The 18,870-nt window shown below is 40.5% G+C and overlaps 2 protein-coding genes across 2 annotated transcripts; one reads left to right on the top strand and one right to left on the bottom strand.

Annotated features, from left to right (window-relative positions):
* Positions 1-852: 852 nt before the first annotated feature.
* Positions 853-3,041, bottom strand: cyb561d2 (cytochrome b561 family, member D2). Its single transcript, XM_026167800.2, has 3 exons — positions 2,673-3,041; positions 2,552-2,589; positions 853-2,468 (listed from the first exon to the last, which is right to left on the bottom strand). Exons 1-3 carry the CDS (start codon positions 2,803-2,805, stop codon positions 1,965-1,967), a joined length of 675 nt encoding a protein of 224 aa, XP_026023585.2. The 5' UTR covers positions 2,806-3,041; the 3' UTR covers positions 853-1,964.
* Positions 3,042-7,333: 4,292 nt separating this feature from the next.
* rassf1 (Ras association domain family member 1) lies at positions 7,334-18,731 on the top strand. Its single transcript, XM_026167791.2, has 7 exons — positions 7,334-7,475; positions 8,394-8,894; positions 14,711-14,835; positions 15,983-16,087; positions 17,528-17,819; positions 17,905-18,020; positions 18,099-18,731. The coding sequence occupies exons 2-7, from the start codon at positions 8,603-8,605 to the stop codon at positions 18,246-18,248; spliced, it is 1,080 nt and encodes a 359-aa protein (XP_026023576.1). The 5' UTR covers positions 7,334-7,475; positions 8,394-8,602; the 3' UTR covers positions 18,249-18,731.
* The last annotated feature ends 139 nt before the right edge of the window (positions 18,732-18,870 follow it).

Genomic DNA, 18,870 nt, shown 5'->3' with positions numbered 1-18,870 from the left:
AGGTGATATGGTGGCCTTACAAAACTGACAGTGCCATAATGTGGTAGCTTTTCACCTCAGTGCAGTGCAGTGTAAGTAGCTTCTGTCAGTAGTGTCAGTCAGTGTAGATATGCAGTGCTTTAGGGAGTTTGGGTCTTCACTGTTCTCCGTAGCCTTGTGTGTCTGTGTTATCATGTCACCTTGAGCTAATTAGTTTTAGGAAAGTCGCTTTCCTATGTTGGTAAACTAGGCTAGATGCAGTGCTTATTAGCCTTTAGAGACACTGGATAACCTGAGACAACAGTTGAGTTACGTTATTCGTATGCGTTTTTTTCTGGGGATCTTCTCTCTCCCCTGTTGAGTGTTCTTTATTTGCTGCAGGCTTCCTCTGTGAGCTTGGATACTTTTTTTTCCTCCCCCTCCAGTTTTTCTTGAACACATCTTGGGAACTTGTGATTTGGTTTGTTTCCAATTTGAAGGTAAAGCTAGCACTTTGTAAAAGGACCATATCCGCTTGTGAGCTGTACAAGGTACAAAATAACGACCCCGTGTCTTTGTTACGTCTTCTCAATCAGTTGGAAATGCTTTACATCTTTTGTTCTTTGGAATATTTCATTCATTTGCAAAAAAAAAAAAATCTTTGGTGTTCACCTGGCAGTCGTGTCCCTCATTACACTCTAAATATCGGAAATGTATTTATTTATGATGGAAAATGTTGTTTTTGTAATTACATTTTTTACCTCTTTTTTTTTTTCTCGATTTGTCCCATTAATGGCTGATCCAGTCAGATTTTCATACATGCAGCCTAAACCGAAGCAAAATATGACTGTGTTATCAATGTTATTTTAACAATAAAACACTCTTCTATCGCAGTGTCAATCATACACAAATACATTTATTTTAAAAGCCATGATGTATCCAAATGTGACAGTACAAACAATCAAATGACAGGATCATCAGTAACCTGAGAAGAGGTCAACGTTATGTCAGGTCAATATACAGTATATTATGGGCTTTTAATAATATTAAAATATTAGGTATTTGCTTATCTATAAATGAATGAAAACTTTAAAAAGACGGGGAAACACCCTTCAACTATATTGAGAGTGCGGATTTTGCAGAGGGCACCCTGCACCTTCCATGTTTGGAACACCACAAACACCAGTTGATCCAAAGAGAGCATAAACAAGTAAATAAATGGTGTGTGTATATATTCATACATGTATATACACACATATCATTCTTTAAAATCCCTTATTGAATAAGTACTAGCTCCAACATTCCACCCTTTGCAAGCTTGAGATCTATGTTTGTTGGTTTAAAACTGCAACATTTTCTACTTAACACAAAAACTTTGATCGTTAAGTTAAAGCTAACATGAAGCAGCAGAAACTAAACAAACAAGCCAGACAGCAGCTTTGGTAGCATCTACCCCAAAATTAGAGGCCAACTGGTGTCAGGTTTTTTTTAAAGAACAATACAAATGCTGATAGTTGATATAAAAATCTAATATCCAATAAATGTGCCAATATTTCATTTTCTTTCAACATTTAACGTTGATGTGTAGTTATTTATTTACTCGCTTACACTCTTCTCGACACTCAAAATATAAAGGCTGCTTCCTCTGTCTCATCTTTAATTCTCATTTACTGGCTATTACAAATGCTGATAGCATTAAGATCAGCAAATAGCTGATATTTGTTGATAACCCAAAATCCAACAAAGACTACATAAGACATGACCTCAGTGTCTACAATTGCAGCTCTTGTTCCATGCGTATTGAAAAAGGATTTCATAAATCACACATAGTGCCTTTTCTTCTTCAAAAACAAACAAACAAACAAACAAAACATCAGGGAGGCTCATGGCAGCAAAAACCAGCACCTTTTGCCCTCCATGTAAATCAGTTTAAAAACAAACAAACATCCAACTCAAATAAGTTTAATCTGTGAGGCTAGCTCATCTTAAGTTCTTTTACATCCTCATCAGGACTGGAACCGTTTTTTAGCCATGTAAGATCTGGAGACTTGGTTCATTATGACCAAGGCACTGAGCACCAGGCAGAGTGCTGACAGGTACCAGGTGTATTCTCTGACAGCTCCAGCGAACCACACAGAGCAGAGGCCCAGGAGCATGCTGGCACTGCCAAGCAGGTAGGTGATGAGTCCAGACGCCGCGTGGTAGCGCTTGAGTTTGGCGAGGGACCAGCCTTTGGCTAGAGAAGGATAACTGAGAGGCATCGCTGCCAAGGACTGCGCAATGACCACACACACTGTCAGCAGGCCCAACAGACCGTGCCACGAGGTGAAGTGGGGTTTACCACTCAGGTGTTTGTTATAAAAGATGGCAGCAAAGCCCAGGACTGCACAAGAAGCACAGAGGCCCTGCAGGAGCCGGTGAACACCACCTTTGGTTTTGTGTGAAAAACTTTTGATAGGAGAGCCCTCAGGTGAGAAGAGGAGTATAGCTTCTGTCATGAAGAAGGAAAACTGGAGGGAAAGGACATTACCTGAGTCGTTGGCAAATTTGATCAATTAAAGAATCTAAGAACATTTTAACTGTTTAAACTTACAGCTAGGGTCATCAAGAAAGGATGCCAAGAAAACCAACCTAAAACAAAACAGGAAATCAAATTACATGCGATGCAATGACGGGCACTGCTGTAGAAATGTGTGATTACTTAAGGCACTCACTTGTACCGGGTCGAGAGAGAACTGAGATGAAGACAGCGAAGCCAAAGCAGATGAGGTGGGTCAACACAACAGACGCTGTTCTGGTAAAGCCATAAAGCCGAGGCTCTGATTCAGGCTCTTTCTTGTGAACCATGTCTTTAAAATTCACTCAATCGCCACAATGTGACCGACGTGAACTCGCCGTTAGTTGAATCAATGAGAAGCGGAAGTGACGATGGGCCAAAAGTCCTTGCGTTGTCTTCTTTTGCTGCTCCACTGTTTTATTTAACAACCCGGCACAAACAAAAGCCTACATTAGTAATTTATTAACATGTCCCTTGTCGTGACGTCAACACACGTCAAGCGTTGGTGTTTTCCGCCGGCGATGATAAGACTTCCGGCTAGGGTTTTCAAAACAAAGTACGTTGGAGCACTTCCACACAAACGTTCATCCGGAGACTCTGTAACATGTCAGCTGATTTACCTGAATCTGAAATCCCCACATTGTCAAATAATACAATAAAGATTTTCGTTATTAACATCTGGTCCGATTGTGTCAAATTTGACACGGTTCTTCTACTACTATTATTTCTTCTTCTGCTTCTTCTTTTTCTTTTATTTTAGCTGCTCCCTTTATGGGTCAGAGTCAGATTTATTGTCACATCAGAGATTAGCAAAAGTAAAAAGTGGGTGAAAAACTTTTTGTTTCAGAACAGATCAGCAGAAACACAGTGAGACACCACATTTTATATATGCTCAAATGCATTAGTAAAAGTGCATATGTCTGACATCAAAATAGCAATAAAAATAAAAGTAAATTAACAGGTCGTAATTTATTCAGCAACCTGACAACAGTCGGAAAATAGCTCTTTTGCATCCTGGTCGTGTGCCTGAGGATGCATTTATAGTGTTTCCACATGATGATGATGATCCACTGTTGTTGACTTTTCCTTCTCGCAGCTTCACATCAAGCACATGCCCAAACCAGCGCAGCCTTGCTTCACTAACTCAACCTGAGCTGGTCTCACCCATTTTGTAAGGGTCCCCTTTCATTCTTGCTGCCTGTCCATCTGTCACAGATCATCCCTGATACTCAACTTCATTATCTCTCTTATGCATTATTGTTTTAGAGGGTTGACCCCAGGTATTCACACTCATCCACTTTCACTGCCTCTGCTCTTTGCAGATGTTACACCTGCTTCCCTCTCTGTCACACACATGCATTCTGTCTCAAAATTCACACGCAGCGCATTCCCCCTAAATATTGACTGAATTAGCCTCTCAAACATGTATGTTACACAGTCCTGCACATAAACACATTTATCCTTATCCTGAATTAAATCATGTAAGTAAATAAGGTTATAACATACCAGATGGAGCATTAACCTTGGGTTCTGTAAATGATCTATTGATATAGGAGCATCTCCACAAGAGTTTTCATAACAATCGTTTCCTTGGCTTGTCTGATCTGAAAAATACAGACATAATATTTTTAGTCCACCAGCCCAAGATCTGAGCTTTGTCTGATTAACCTGTAGTAGTCTGTGCAAAGACTCAGAAATAACTCAAATCCAAATAAAACGGCAATCTTGTTACATGGTAAAGCTTTTATTCTGAAACCGAAATTCCCACAATTCCTTTCATTTTATTCTGACCAGTTTAACCGCCGGCTTCAGTTGCTAGCTGACGTGGACAGAGCATTGTAGTACAACCTCTCCTCAAAAGTGCTTGAATACTTGCACGCGATTGCTGCCAGGCCCTTTAACACGTGGTCAAGGTCCTTGAAAAGGTGTATTTATCTCTAACAAAGTGGTTTTGTAGTTGTCGGTTATTGAGAAAATTCTGCAAAATAAATTTCGGTGCCATTAGATGCATCCCTCATGCTATTTATTGCACAGTGGATAAGAAGTGTCATCTAAAGTACCTAAAGCATTTCCTCAGTTTATGTTATATGTCAGACTAATGGCACCAGTTCCACACCCAGCACTTACTGGTCAGCTGCCTATTAGTTGTTGTTCTTCAGTTACGCTCTAATAAGCTTGTGACTCTGCATGGCTTCCACACTTGCAGAGTCACAAAGAGCACAGAAAACAACAACATTGTCAGTCAGAGTATCTGTCTCCTCTCTCCGTCCTATACAATGCACACCACACAGGGTACTGCATGTCTTCACTGTTGCAGGCTTTAAAAATGAAGCTTCTTAAAAGGTAAGCATGAGCAGTAAAGTTGCTTTTGCTTTTAGATACTCACGTTGTTGGTTCTTTAAAGGAGCAAGTAGACCTGGCAGGAATTTAAAGGGTATGATAACAGAATTATTTCCATGGTTAAGAAAGACAATTCACAACATCAAATCAAGTCAAGAACACTGTAGACATGTCATTGTCAAAGTCTATAATCAAGACACACTTTCATGAATGGAAATACACAAGGCTTACAACAAAAAACAATGGTTACACTCAGAAACAGGAAGTTTAGATTATACTGTGTTGGAGAACATCGAAAAGAGGCTGCACAGTTTTGGAAATAAATCTTTGGACAGATGAAACCAAGATTAACTTGTGTCGGATTGATGGGAAGAGAAAAGTGTGGAGGATGAGAGAAACGGCTCATACTACGTCATCTATCAGACATGGAGACAATATTATGACATGAGCATGTACGGCTGCCAGTGGACCCAGGTCAGCAGTGTTTCTTGAAGATACGACTACTTATAGAACTAGTAGGATGAACTTTGAAGTTCACAGGGCTATACTCTCTGCCCAAATTCAACCAAATGCTGCAAAACTGATCAGACTATACTTCACAGTACAAATGGATAATAGCTCAAAGCATACTGAAAAAGCAACCCAAACGTTTCTGGGTGCAAAGAAATTAAATATTCTTCAATGGTCAAGTCAGTCACCTGACCTTAGTTCAATAGAGCATGTTTTCAGTTAACTGAAGAGAAAAGTAAATGAAAGAGACTGGAAAAAAGCAAAAGACCCATTCTTTTTCTTCTTTTTTTTTTTTTTTTGCCTGTCCCGTTTGGATCTTTAGCCAATAGAATTGTTGTCTGAAGGCCAAAAAAGATGCCTAGCGAATTTACTTTACCAAGTGCATCATCATGGCCTTGCCACATCAGTCCATTTGATTGACCTTTATTATAATTATATATTTGTTTTATTTTATTTTCAGTTGTTACAGACGGGACAGAGATGACTGGGGGATAGGACAGGGAGAAAGAAAGAATGAAAGAGAGGGAGAGAAAGACAAACTGGGAAGAATAGATAGTGAGAAAGGAGGGAAGAAAGAAAGAAAGAAAGAAAAACACCTGGATCACCTGTTGAGAGAAGAAAAAAACAAAAAAACAAACAAACAAAAAAGACCAACATAATAAATATAACACTATCACAATAAACTAGCTAACAGTAGATACTAAATATTAAATGTTATTGTGCAGCACGCAAGATCAACAGCGCACAATGTGCTTTGAGGTAGCAGCCAAGAAAGGTGTAGTTTGTGTCTGTGAACACCCGTGTGTATACCTGTGTGCATACCTGTGTGGATCAGCACGCTTGTATTCAAAAGGTTTCTCCATGTAACGATCTGCTAGGGAGTGTGGGGGGCCATAGCCCCGTCCCCCAGGGCATGAAGCAGGTATGGAGGAGATCCAGGCCCCAGACATCCAGAGGGCCCAGAGTACGAAGACCCAAGGAGGACCACTAAAGGGGCAACCGTGCCACCCTCCTGGGAAGAGCTGAGGAGAGCCCCAGATGAGGGGTCACCCAGCAGCCACGGAGCCGAGGCCAGAGGGGGTTGCAGCGACGTGGCTCTTTTTTTGCAGAGCCCAAAAGACCCATTCTAGTGACAGATTTCCATGACTACGTTGTACATGTACAATAACAATAAAGGGCTATTCTATTCTTCTATTCTATTTCTTCATTAAGCCATACATTCCCTTCCTTTTTTATCTGTTCTGATGTTCCAGAGCTGTGGACCTTTAACTGTGAAAACGCTGTTTTCTGTTTGGCTGGTTTTTAGTCGTTACTAACTGTAGAGAAATTATCTCATGCCCTCTTGTAGCTTCAGATGTGCCTTACTCCCACTTGTGAGAAACAGAGAGTGAGCGTGTGGGACATGAATAAATCATGTTATGGTATTCTAACATGCATTTCTGGCCTGGGAGAATCTGCCATATTGGAGCCTGGAAGGTTTTTTTTTTCTCTCTGACTGATTTGCCAGTTCAAGTGTCCCCAAATCAAAAATGAATCATTCTGTTCATTTCAAACAAGTATCCGTTTAAGCATATCTACTGTTTTATTATGGACTAAAAGATTATCATTAAGAATTAATTTTGTTATTCGGAATTAAACAGTTAAATTATTATTTTTTTTTTAAATGATCGCTACTCTTTCTGATACAGCAACGTTTATTAAATACTGGGCTTTGTTGTCAAAGGAATTTCCCAAATGAAATGCGTCATTCAGCAACAACACAGAGATGAAAAAATAATAATAAATTTATTTAGTAACCGTTTATATTTAATTTACGATCTTTTTTTTTATTTGTTTTAACATCCTGCCAAAGCTATCATCAGTATCATCAAGAACAGCTCCCACTTACAACTCCATCTAACAGTCGAGTGTCTGATGAGAACAGAGGGGATTCCTCTTAGTGTAGCTTAATACTCATATGGGATTATACGGTAATCCCACACCCACAATGTGCATGCGCAAACAGAAGTGCGTGCGTCGGACGAGGGACGGGTCGCTGTTAATTCAACGAGAAGCTGCGAACGCTCTTCAGATTCCCTGTAGAATGAGTGTGGGTGATAAAGTAAGCGAGGTAAGGTCATCTTCAACACTTTGTCTTTCAAAAAATACGGATTTTTGCTCGGGTGTGACTGTCAATTTGAGTTTGTCGTCCCGTCTCAGACTGCGGGATTAACTCCGTTACACGCAGAGCTGCATTAAGCAAATCAGATGACCAATGAAACAATAAGATGTCGTGAAGACTTAAGCATACATGAGTTCGACTGGTAAACAAACCGATAAGACCCCCCATAATAAATAAATTGCATGGATACTTATGGACGGTTACAATGGGCTCTTGTTGCCCTGTGTGAATAATTGCACCGTGTGGTGACCCACTTGGCAGACAGACTCCCGGGTATTCATATTCACGGCACAAAGCAGCTCCACAAGGACACTAATTTAAAGAGATCCAGATGAACCTGTGAGCATGTACACTTATTCTTCCTAGTGGTATTTGACTTTATTATCATCATTATTATTATTATTATCAGTTTCTGCAGCTCAGAGATCAACACTGGCAAGCAGTGTGCACATGCTGTCTGTCTCAGCTGAATGATGTATTCAGGTTCTTCAAAGTAAACTGACAATTATCAACAAAAAGTATGAGCCATGTGGTTGTTACTGAAGTTGCCAGTTGTTTCTGACATAGCTCTGTGCTTTCTGCATGCAACAATTGCTATTTTTCCACTTTTAGTGTCAATGTTTTGTCTTAAATATGCAGTTTGGCCTCACAGTCCTACTGTCAAACAACACGAGTTGTCCCAGGATTGTACAGGATCATACTTGTCGTCTTGTCCCACATTTTAATATAATCTTATCCTGGCATCAGATAACAAAGACTAATCTTTTGGTTTATTTTTTTTATTCGTAAAACCCATACAGTGCACATGCTGAACGCATGTTTATGTTAAACGTATCCATTAACATTTTTGTTTTACCTGTCTTGCAGCTCCTGGGGACTTAGAGGCCATTATCACAGTGGACTCAATCAAATCTTGACCCAGTGCCTTTTTTTTTTGCCTCACACGCTATAAATTTGCAAAGCATGCAAAGGTGCATATATTTTCATCTTGAAAGGCAACATGCACCCACAATAGCTCATGGACAGCAAGTGCTTGGCTGACATATTGGCATCTGCGTCTCTGCATCGAGGTCAGGATGTCTAAATGTGAGCTGATAGAGCTGCAGGATCTCAGTGTAAATGATCCCATCGAGCTGGCCGCTCCAGCTGTCCACGTAGCCCCGTCGACTGCAAACCTGGGTCATCCCAGCCACTACTGTGTCGTCCGTCTGGTTGGAGATAACGTCAGCATTGAGGCCTCTGGTCATCACACAGGAGAGACTGGTGTGGGTCATGATTTCCAGCCATACAGTCATGCACATCTCACCTGGTGTGACCTGTGTGGTGAATTCATCTGGGGGCTTTATAAGCAGAGTTTACGCTGCACCAGTAAGTACTTCCACAAAAGATTTGTTTACAGGATAATCCTGGTTATAATCTCTATTTCTCTCACCGTCAACAGTTCCCATGAAACAAACAAAACAAACAAGTAAATCCTGATAATGCAGATCTTCTTCTTTCACATCACAGACCTCCATCATCCCCTAAACACAACTCTAGCTGACAGCCTGACTATAAAATCAGTCAGTCCCTCCAAGCGTCCACATCCAAAGCACAAAACATTTTCCGACAAATGCACTGCTGATTCCTAGTAGAGTAAAGTTTGCTGAAAACTGTAGTCTTTTGAAGTTTCTTGCTATACACTCAGATGAAAACATCACACAGTTGCTGCAGATTTGTCCATGATCCAAAGCTTCTATTGCTCCACTTTCCAAAAGTGCAAAGGTTAGGTTGAGATAGATAGATAGATAGATAGATACATACATACATACAGTGGGGCAAAAAAGTATTTAGTCAGCCACCGATTGTGCAAGTTCCCCCACTTAAAATGATGACAGAGGTCAGTAATTTGCACCAGAGGTACACTTCAACTGTGAGAGACAGAATGTGAAAAAAAAAATCCATGAATCCACATGGTAGGATTTGTAAAGAATTTATTCGTAAATCAGGGTGGAAAATAAGTATTTGGTCAATAACAAAAATACAACTCAATACTTTGTAACATAACCTTTGTTGGCAATAACAGAGGTCAAACGTTTACTATAGGTCTTTACCAGGTTTGCACACACAGTAGCTGGTATTTTGGCCCATTCCTCCATGCAGATCTTCTCGAGAGCAGTGATGTTTTGGGGCTGTCGCCGAGCAACACGGACTTTCAACTCCCGCCACAGATTTTTTATGGGGTTGAGGTCTGGAGACTGGCTAGGCCACTCCAGGACTTTCAAATGCTTCTTACGGAGCCACTCCTTTGTTGCCCGGGCGGTGTGTTTTGGATCATTGTCATGTTGGAAGACCCAGCCTCGTTTCATCTTCAAAGTTCTCACTGATGGAAGGAGGTTTTGGCTCAAAATCTCACCATACATGGCCCCATTCATTCTGTCCTTAACACGGATCAGTCGTCCTGTCCCCTTGGCAGAAAAACAGCCCCATAGCATGATGTTTCCACCCCCATGCTTCACAGTAGGTATGGTGTTCTTGGGATGCAACTCAGTATTCTTCTTCCTCCAAACACGACGAGTTGAGTTTATACCAAAAAGTTCTACTTTGGTTTCATCTGACCACATGACATTCTCCCAATCCTCTGCTGTATCATCCATGTGCTCTCTGGCAAACTTCAGACGGGCCTGGACATGCACTGGCTTCAGCAGCGGAACACGTCTGGCACTGCGGGATTTGATTCCCTGCCGTTGTAGTGTGTTACTGATGGTGACCTTTGTTACTTTGGTCCCAGCTCTCTGCAGGTCATTCACCAGGTCCCCCCGTGTGGTTCTGGGATCTTTGCTCACCGTTCTCATGATCATTTTGACCCCACGGGATGAGATCTTGCGTGGAGCCCCAGATCGAGGGAGATTATCAGTGGTCTTGTATGTCTTCCATTTTCTGATGATTGCTCCCACAGTTGATTTCTTCACACCAAGCTGCTTGCCTATTGTAGATTCACTCTTCCCAGTCTGGTGCAGGTCTACAATACTTTTCCTGGTGTCCTTCGAAAGCTCTTTGGTCTTGGCCATGGCGGAGTTTGGAGTCTGACTGTTTGAGGCTGTGGACAGGTGTCTTTTATACAGATGATGAGTTCAAACAGGTGCCATTCATACAGGTAACGAGTGGGGGACAGAAAAGCTTCTTACAGAAGACGTTACAGGTCTGTGAGAGCCAGAGATTTTCCTTGTTTGAGGTGACCAAATACTTATTTTCCACCCTGATTTACCAATAAATTCTTTACAAATCCTACCATGTGAATTCATGGATTTTTTTTTCACATTCTGTCTCTCACAGTTGAAGTGTACCTCTGGTGCAAATTACTGACCTCTGTCATCATTTTAAGCGGGGGAACTTGCACAATCGGTGGCTGACTAAATACTTTTTTGCCCCACGATAGATAGATAGATAGATAGATAGATAGATAGATAGATATTTTATTGATCCCACAGGGGAAACTGTTGTGTTACAGCAGTAGGAAAAAGAATAAAAATAATCAAGTCTACAATAAAACACAAATAAACAACAAAATTAAAGTAAAAAAAACCCCACCACAGGTGTCTAGTAAAGGGTTTATACTATGAGATGTATTTATATGTAACGGAGCGGAAAGGCTGATTTTGTTTCCACAGTATCGTTTTTTTAAAGGAAGGAAACCTTCCTAAAAACGGGCAGAGCAGTGGAGCCGCCAAGGGAAACACACAATTTAAACTGTAAGATTAAAAATATAATTTATTATATTTAAATAGTTAAAAATGTAAGATAAATTAAAACAACCTTGGCCAAGGGATAACACAATAAAAAGCAATAAAACACAACGTTAAAAGTCCAGTGGCATCCGCCACGATATAAAAGTCCAAACGGTGCAGAAACCAACAGGATTGTCGCCGTCCTGTCGGCCTCTTCATTCTGATGCCAACTAGAAAAAGGAGAGAGGGCCAGCGGCAGTCACCATTCTTAAATTCCACTGGAGGTTCGTCTTAGACGGGATGAATCGGGACTTACCCCAGATGGGCAGAGCTCCTAACTCCGCCCACCACTGTGTTGTGCTTCACACGCGTAGCCATAGACTCGCCGTCCCGGGGGCATAAGGCGCCATCCCGCTGCCTCTCTATCCCCTGCCGTGGGCCTCTCTCGGCGAGGAGCTACCTCCCGTCAACACCAGCACAGACCTCTCCGCTCAGCTCCGATCACTCCCTCCAGTGCGCGGTCGTCCGCGATCTCTGGTCTCGTTCTCCTTTGCCGCACGCCTTGGCCAGCTGCCTATAGCCGGGCCTCTGTGCCGCTCTGCGCGGCCGTCGCCCACACCTGTTACCATGCCATGTCTCTCCTCCTTTCAAGCCTTCTCTCAAGCTTTTTCTCCCCCCTTGCTCTATGGTCTGCCAGGCCCTCTTATTGGCCTCTCTGGGATCTCTCGCAGGTGTGATCAGTTTACTATCAGGTAGGGGCGGAGTCTTTACAGGACAGGTGTTCAATTTAAATAAGATAAAAACATGCAATAAAGCTCATACAAACAAACCCAATATACAATATTAAAATATTAAAACAGATAAAACATTGCAAAACATGCACAATAAAACCCTAAATAACTTGTCCCGTTTCACCCCGTGACATATACAGCACTGATAAAAACAAAACAAAACAAAGAAAAGTAAAAAATGAAGTTATTCTTACTTTGACTGTGTTTTAAATGACATTGTGTGAGAGTATAGTGCAAATTGCAATTAATAAATAATATTTACACTATGAATCTAAGAAAAAGAAAAACAACTGCAGAATGAAGAGTTATAATACACCTTTATAGAGAACATTGGGAATGGTCTCCTGATGCCTTCTTCATGCCATCAGAGTTGATTTAGTCTGAGGTAGAAGTGCCTCTGCTGCCTCTGAGGTGTGGAGTGGAGCAGGTGAGATGTTCTGTCCATGATGGAGAGCAGTTTGTTCAGTGACCTCCTGTCCTCCACTGACTCAAAAGAAAAAAATCTAATTCTGAAAATCCCAGTAGATCAGCGATGCCTGAAAGATTCAAACCAGCCCATCTGGCACCCACAACCACACCTTCAAGGTCACTTAAATCACCTTTCTCGTGATTGGCTGATTAGATATTTTTGTGAACGAGTGGTTGATAATTTTATATAATAAACTGGCCAGTCACTGTATATAAAAGTTATATATTAGATATTTGTTTTTAAAGATTCAAATCTTCCTAATGAACAAGTAAACTTCCCATCGCCCCATCTGCCGGGGAGATTAGAAGTAGAGAGTCGAGCAACAGAATCACAAATTCACTTTGTTCTTTTGTGAAAGTATTTGAACATTGGAAATAGAAACAGCGTTATTCTTTGATTAATTATGTAGTATCCAAATTCAAATTCAAATTCAAATTTTATTTGTCACGTACACAGTCATACACAGTACGATATGTAGTGAAATGCTTGGACAACTGCTCGTGACCTAAAGAAAACAAAAAAGGAAAAGGCTATGAATTAGAAAGGAAATAAATATGAAAAATTAAAAAGGGTAAATTTAACTAGGAAGGAATAAAATATAAATTAAGGTTAAAAATGAAATAACTATACAACACAAATTAGAATGAAGGGTAAATTTAACTGGGAAAGAATAAGATAAAATATATAAATTAAAGTTGAAAATAAAATAACTGTACAACAAAATACACAATATAGAACTATATAAGAATGTATGAAGAAATATAAATAAATAAATATAAATAAATATACACACAATAACAGCAGCTGTACAAGTATTAACTGGAAATGAAGAATATAATGTCCAGTGTTGTGCAATCCACATTATGTCTTGTGCAGTGCAAATATGCTTAAAGTGATTTAAGTGATGAAGTGAAAACAATGTCCAGAATGTCCAGTGTGTGTGTAAGAACTGTATGTGTGGGTCAGTACTGTGTGGTGGTGTGATTGAGAGAGCTCGGAGCGGATGGTGCGCTCAGCTGACCGCACAACCCTCTGTAGAGCTCGTCTGTCCTGCATGGTGCTGTTCCCAAACCAGGTTAAGATGTTTCCCATCAGGATGCTCTCTATGGTGCACGAGTAAAAGTTCCTGAGCACCTTGGAGGGCAGTTGGAAGTCTCTCAAGCATCTGAGGTGGTAGAGACGCTGACGGGCCTTTTTCACCACGGTGTTGATGTGACAGGACCATGACAGGTCCTGCGTGATGTGAACTCCGAGGTATTTGAAGCTGTCCACTCTCTCCACTGGGCACTCGTTGATGACAGGGGTCTGGTAGTTCCTCTCCTGCTTAGTGCTGAAGTCCACTATCAGCTCCTTTGTCTTACTGACGTTTAGAAGGAGGTTGTTCCTCTGGCACCAGTTCTCCAGATTCCTAATCTCCTTCAGGTAGGCCGTCTCGTTGTTATCAGAGATCAGGCCCACCACGACGGTGTCGTCAGCAAACTTGATGATGGTGGTGGAGCTGGTAGTGGCTACACTACCAGCTCTACCACATCCAGTGAGTAGTTTAGGGTTATTACATTAACTAGTGGAAATATTTAATCATTGCCCTTTGAAGAAGGTGCTGAAATTGAGATAAAGCAAATTTTAAATAAATAACTAAAAATATTGTGAAACTAAAGCGAGAACATCAGAGGGCAAACACAAGAAACAGACAACCCATATCCACACATATGGCCAATTTGGAATCATCAGTGGCCTTATCATCCATGTTTTTGGACTGTGGGAGGAAGCCAAAGCACAAGGAGGAAACTCATGCAGGCACAGGGAGAAAATGGCTACACAGGAAGCCTCCAGCCATTCATGAGGTTCAAACTGAGGACATGTGATGTATTCTTCACTTTCTGCATCACATGATTTATAGTATGTAGGATTCATATGTTAGTTTTTCCATTCATTAGGAATTTTATCACACATTTTTTCCTAATCTGAAGGAAGCTCTGGAAAGCATCACATTTTGACTTCCTGTGTGCTACATGTAGAGCCAGGGAGCGTCTTTTTTTTTTTTTTTTGCCTTCCTGCTGCATGCAGCAGCGCGCTATGAAGCAATTCGACACAGCCAGGTTTTTAGGAAGGGAAAACAATTACGACTAGAAACAACATGAGAAGAAGCTACACCGCAAGTCTTGACATATATCACCTTTAGTGATTTATCGCTCTCTTTTCGTCTCACTCTCATAGACTGCAGCTACACTTGTCACTACCGGTGCCGACCGTCCATCCAGCTGGACTGCATGACACATGGAAGTTTGTTAGCAGAGCCTGCAGCTTTATCTGATGACTGCATCGAGACAGACACAAATGTGGTAAGGAAAACAAGAACACTATAATAGCTGTGTATTTGTGTAGACAGCAGTTTTCATTTGTATTTTTTCTATTTTCGTAGCTACAGAAAAATTTCAGTTGCTTGTTATTTATTTGTACAACTAGGATTTTTTTTATTTTTGCACAAAAATAAAGTGCACTTAACTCCTCCTACATTCATATGGAGTAGGTGGGTAGGTCAAATGGAGGGAAGCTGCCCACTACTCTCGTCTCTGGTTCCCCACAGGAATACTTGGGAGTATAGATTTTAGATTATTTTGGAATTTTTCTTCTCAGTTCACTTCTTTTGGCTGCCTGGTCTCATTTATGATTGTGCACCAACCAGACACAGTCAGATCCTTTATTATATTTTGTAAATAGTAACTTTATAACTGATAATAATATCCTTTTTTCAGTACACCTTTTACTGGGAAAACAATCAGAACAATTTAGGGGCCTTGTTGTAGAAGGATGAAAGTGCATTTACAAGGCTTTGGAAGTTCTAATGCCTGCATGTTTGGATGTGTTAGGCTCCCGGGAAAGCTGCAGCAAAGTATTGAATTCAACAAAAATAAAGCCATTGGTGTGGTTGTTATAAGTGCATTTACAAATATAGAAACATAAACATAGAAAACATTAAAATAATGCCGAGGTTTAGATTTTTCTCCACTAAAATCCTCTGAAGTATAGATGAGCAATAACATGAGGGGAAAATTGTCACTTAAGATAATTTAAGCAGATCCCACTGGGAGTAGGTTTCCCCCTCCAGATGTCATTATTGCGTTTTTACTGTCAGTGAGGAGCAAATGGTAATGGTGATGCTAGAAGAGCGACTCATCCTTTACTCAGGAAGCCAGCAGCTGGGAGATGAACCTGCATTTCACTGTGTGTTCATCTTTCTTTCACAGTAATGTACTGGTGAGGCTGTGGCATAGTTTATCAGGCTATTTTTTTTTTTTGGTCAACTGTTTTAAGTAAATATTTCTTTATTGTTTTTTTCTGGCTACATAAAAAGAGCTTGTATTGAGCTGACTTTTTTTTCATGCATTTGTTTTATTTCACCTTCCCTTTTTAAAGCCTAGTTGTGAAGGCAAGCTTTCTGCTCACTGTATCGTGGCTTATTTGTTGTTCTTTCCATTTTCTTTTCAGGATGAACAGATCGAGTTGGGTAAACAGGAGTTAAGTGTTAGTGAGATTCAACAGAAGGTGAAGGAATACAATGCTCAGATCAGCAACAATCTCTACATGGTGGATGTGAGGAACTGAAAAAAACAGTTTCATTGAGATTCAGTTAAGCAAAAAATGTGCATTTTCATATAAATACATAGAGTTGTGGTCAGAGGTTTGCATACAATCATTATGATTGTATGTAAACAGAAACCACTTTGTTGCTATATGTCTGTGAAGGTTCTCAGTCATCCAGGTCGTCGTTGTCTAAGGAGCTTGGAAAGAAAAGTGTCTGGACTTGCTTTGTTGCCAGTCGCTTTCTTTCCAAGCTCCTTAGATTTTCTCTGATCCACACAGGGTTAAAAGTATACATACAAACTATAATATATAGAAACACCGACAACTAAAAACTTCTCATTAGTAATCATGATTGACTACAATGGGTATAAAAAGCAAAACGCATAAAAATAATTTGTTTTAAAAGCACTCATTGGATTGACCAATAATCAGAACAATGGAAAAGTCCAAGGAACTCAGTGAAGATCCAAGAAGGACAATCCTAGAGTTACACAAGTTGGCGTCATTAGAGCCATTTCCAAACAACTGGCGCTTCCAAGATCATAGGTTTAAACAGATGTACAAATGGACAACTTGTTCAGATGTGTCACCACTTTTGAAGGGGTTCAAACCATGAAAGAGGCCCCTGTTCCAAAATCAACACCTTCAAGCTCAACTAAAATTTGCAACTGCTCACGTGGACAAGTTTGATCGTCAGCCAAGAAAAGATTGAGCTATTTAGCCACAATGACAAGAGGTATGTTTGGAGGAGTAAAGCTGAGGCTTTCAAACCTAAGAACACCATTCCAGCTGTCAAGCATGGTGGTGGTAGCATCGTGCTCTTGGGCTGTTTTGCTGTCAGTGGTACTGGTACATTGCACAAAGTGGATGAAATGATGAATAAGCAGCACTATCTCCAAATTCTTCAACTTCGCCCTAAATCAACAGCTAGGATACAACCAGATAGTTCAACAGGAAAATGATCCCAAACAAACATCAAAACTGGTTTTGGAATGGAGCAAAGAAAAAGCAGGCTAACATTAAGCTTCTGGAATGGCCTTCCCAAAGCCTCAACCTCAACCATACTAAGAATTTGTGATCTACCATTAAAAGCACCATGCCAGGAAACTAATCAATTTAAATGAACTCTACCAGTTCTGCCAAGAAGAGCAGTCGAATACCCAGCTAGAGTTATGTCAGAACCTTCACAACATGCAAAGGGATATTTAACCAAATATTTGTGGGGTGTATGTATGTATATATGTGACCCTGTGTGGCTTAAAGAAAAACCAAATTAAATTTAAACTTGTGCACGCAATTCTTGTTTTTTTAGTCATAAATGTCTGACTACAACCACATCTCAGCATAGTTATGTAGATGTGTGAACATATTTCTATTCATAATATTTGTTGATAATGTATTAAACCTTTTAATTCCCATTTATATGCTATAAATCTGTCCACCCTTCAGAATAAAGATGGGTCCTACACTGGTTTCATCAAGGTCCACTTTCAGTTAGTTCGTCCCATTTCCCTCCCTCCTCCCCGTCAGAGTTTGAGCTTGATGCAGGAAGATGATTATCAGGGAAGACGGATGAAGCGGCGGACATCATTCTACCTCCCCAAAGATGCTGCAAAGCACCTACATATAAGCTCTGAAACACGGGTACGAGAAGTCATCGAAGCACTGCTCAATAAGTTCACCGTTGTGGACAACCCGGCAAAGTTTGCCTTGTTTGAACGCACAGAGAGACAAGGTCAAGGTAGGATTCCTAATATTGCGTTGTTCTTACAAACTAAAATAGAACCAATTGTTGAATCGTGAAATTCTGCTTCTCTTTCCTCTAGTGTACATGCGTAAACTGTCTGATGATGAGCGTCCTCTATACCTGCGCTTGTGCGCTGGCCCCAGTGAAACAGTCTTAAGCTTGGTTCTGAAAGAGAACGAGACAGGGGATGTAAATGTAAGTTTCCATTCTGTTCTGAGAAAGATAAACTTGTCAATATATGGGGCTTAGATGGTGAATTGCTCTCTTTCACAGTGGCATGCATTTAGCTTTCCTGAATTGTGCAACTTCCTGCGAATCCTTCAGCGGGAGGAAGAAGCACACGTAAGAGAGATCGTGAAGCGCTACGCTCTTGCTAGAGACATGATGAAGCAAGCCATGGCCCCGATGACTACACCGGGTTGACACCGAGACACTCAGCTTCACACTGGAATAATTAGAAGACATTCTTCCATGAAAAGTGTCGATAAGAAATTTTATGTCATGGTAAAGGGGAATGAAATAGCTCAGGTGATGATGTTGTATGGATTAGAGATTGGTAATAAAGCAGGGAGTTTGCTGTAATATTTAATGTGAATTACTTAAAGGTTCAGTTCAGGGTGATTTTGATCTAGTACAGCTATGAACTGGACTGACTCAAAACATATGAAATTGTTGTGGACTAATTGATCACACTTCTTTCTTTAAACATCATGCTGCTTGATTAGATTATTTAAAGTGACATATCTTAGTTTATCTGGTTTATCATCTTATACTCAGTTTTATTCATGTTGCGACGATGTTTTTTTAAAATTGTGGCACTTTAATCAGCCTCTGAAAATGAGTTGGGTAAGCTGAAATGTGTGGATGTTCAGATGATCTAATAAAATGTGAAAAATGGCTGTTTAATATGAAACTTTTGATTATTTCTAACAGCGTGCCCGACTAGAAGGCCCATTGTGGGGGACCACAGTAGTTTCCACATGAATATTACACTCATATGTGATTGTAGAACATCTCATTCAAATGTAGGTATTAATATGCTGAT

Source organism: Astatotilapia calliptera, chromosome 5 (genome assembly GCF_964374335.1).
Source record: "Astatotilapia calliptera chromosome 5, fAstCal68.1, whole genome shotgun sequence".
Lineage (NCBI taxonomy): Eukaryota > Metazoa > Chordata > Actinopteri > Cichliformes > Cichlidae > Astatotilapia > Astatotilapia calliptera.
Note: the sequence above shows the minus strand (reverse complement) of the source record. Positions and strands in the feature narration are given on the sequence as shown.

Excerpts from the sequence above, each read along its gene's own strand:
- cyb561d2 (XM_026167800.2), bottom strand. The coding sequence starts at position 2,805 with ATGGTTCACAAGAAAGAGCCTGAATCAGAGCCTCGGCTTTATGGCTTT. Across the intron at positions 2,590-2,672 it reads TCTCTCTCGACCCGGTACAA|GTTGGTTTTCTTGGCATCCT; the intron begins GTGAGTGCCTTA and ends GTTTTGTTTTAG. Across the intron at positions 2,469-2,551 it reads CTTTCTTGATGACCCTAGCT|TTTTCCTTCTTCATGACAGA; the intron begins GTAAGTTTAAAC and ends CTTTCCCTCCAG.
- rassf1 (XM_026167791.2), top strand. The coding sequence starts at position 8,603 with ATGTCTAAATGTGAGCTGATAGAGCTGCAGGATCTCAGTGTAAATGAT. Across the intron at positions 14,836-15,982 it reads TCGAGACAGACACAAATGTG|GATGAACAGATCGAGTTGGG; the intron begins GTAAGGAAAACA and ends TTTTCTTTTCAG. Across the intron at positions 16,088-17,527 it reads ACAATCTCTACATGGTGGAT|AATAAAGATGGGTCCTACAC; the intron begins GTGAGGAACTGA and ends TCCACCCTTCAG.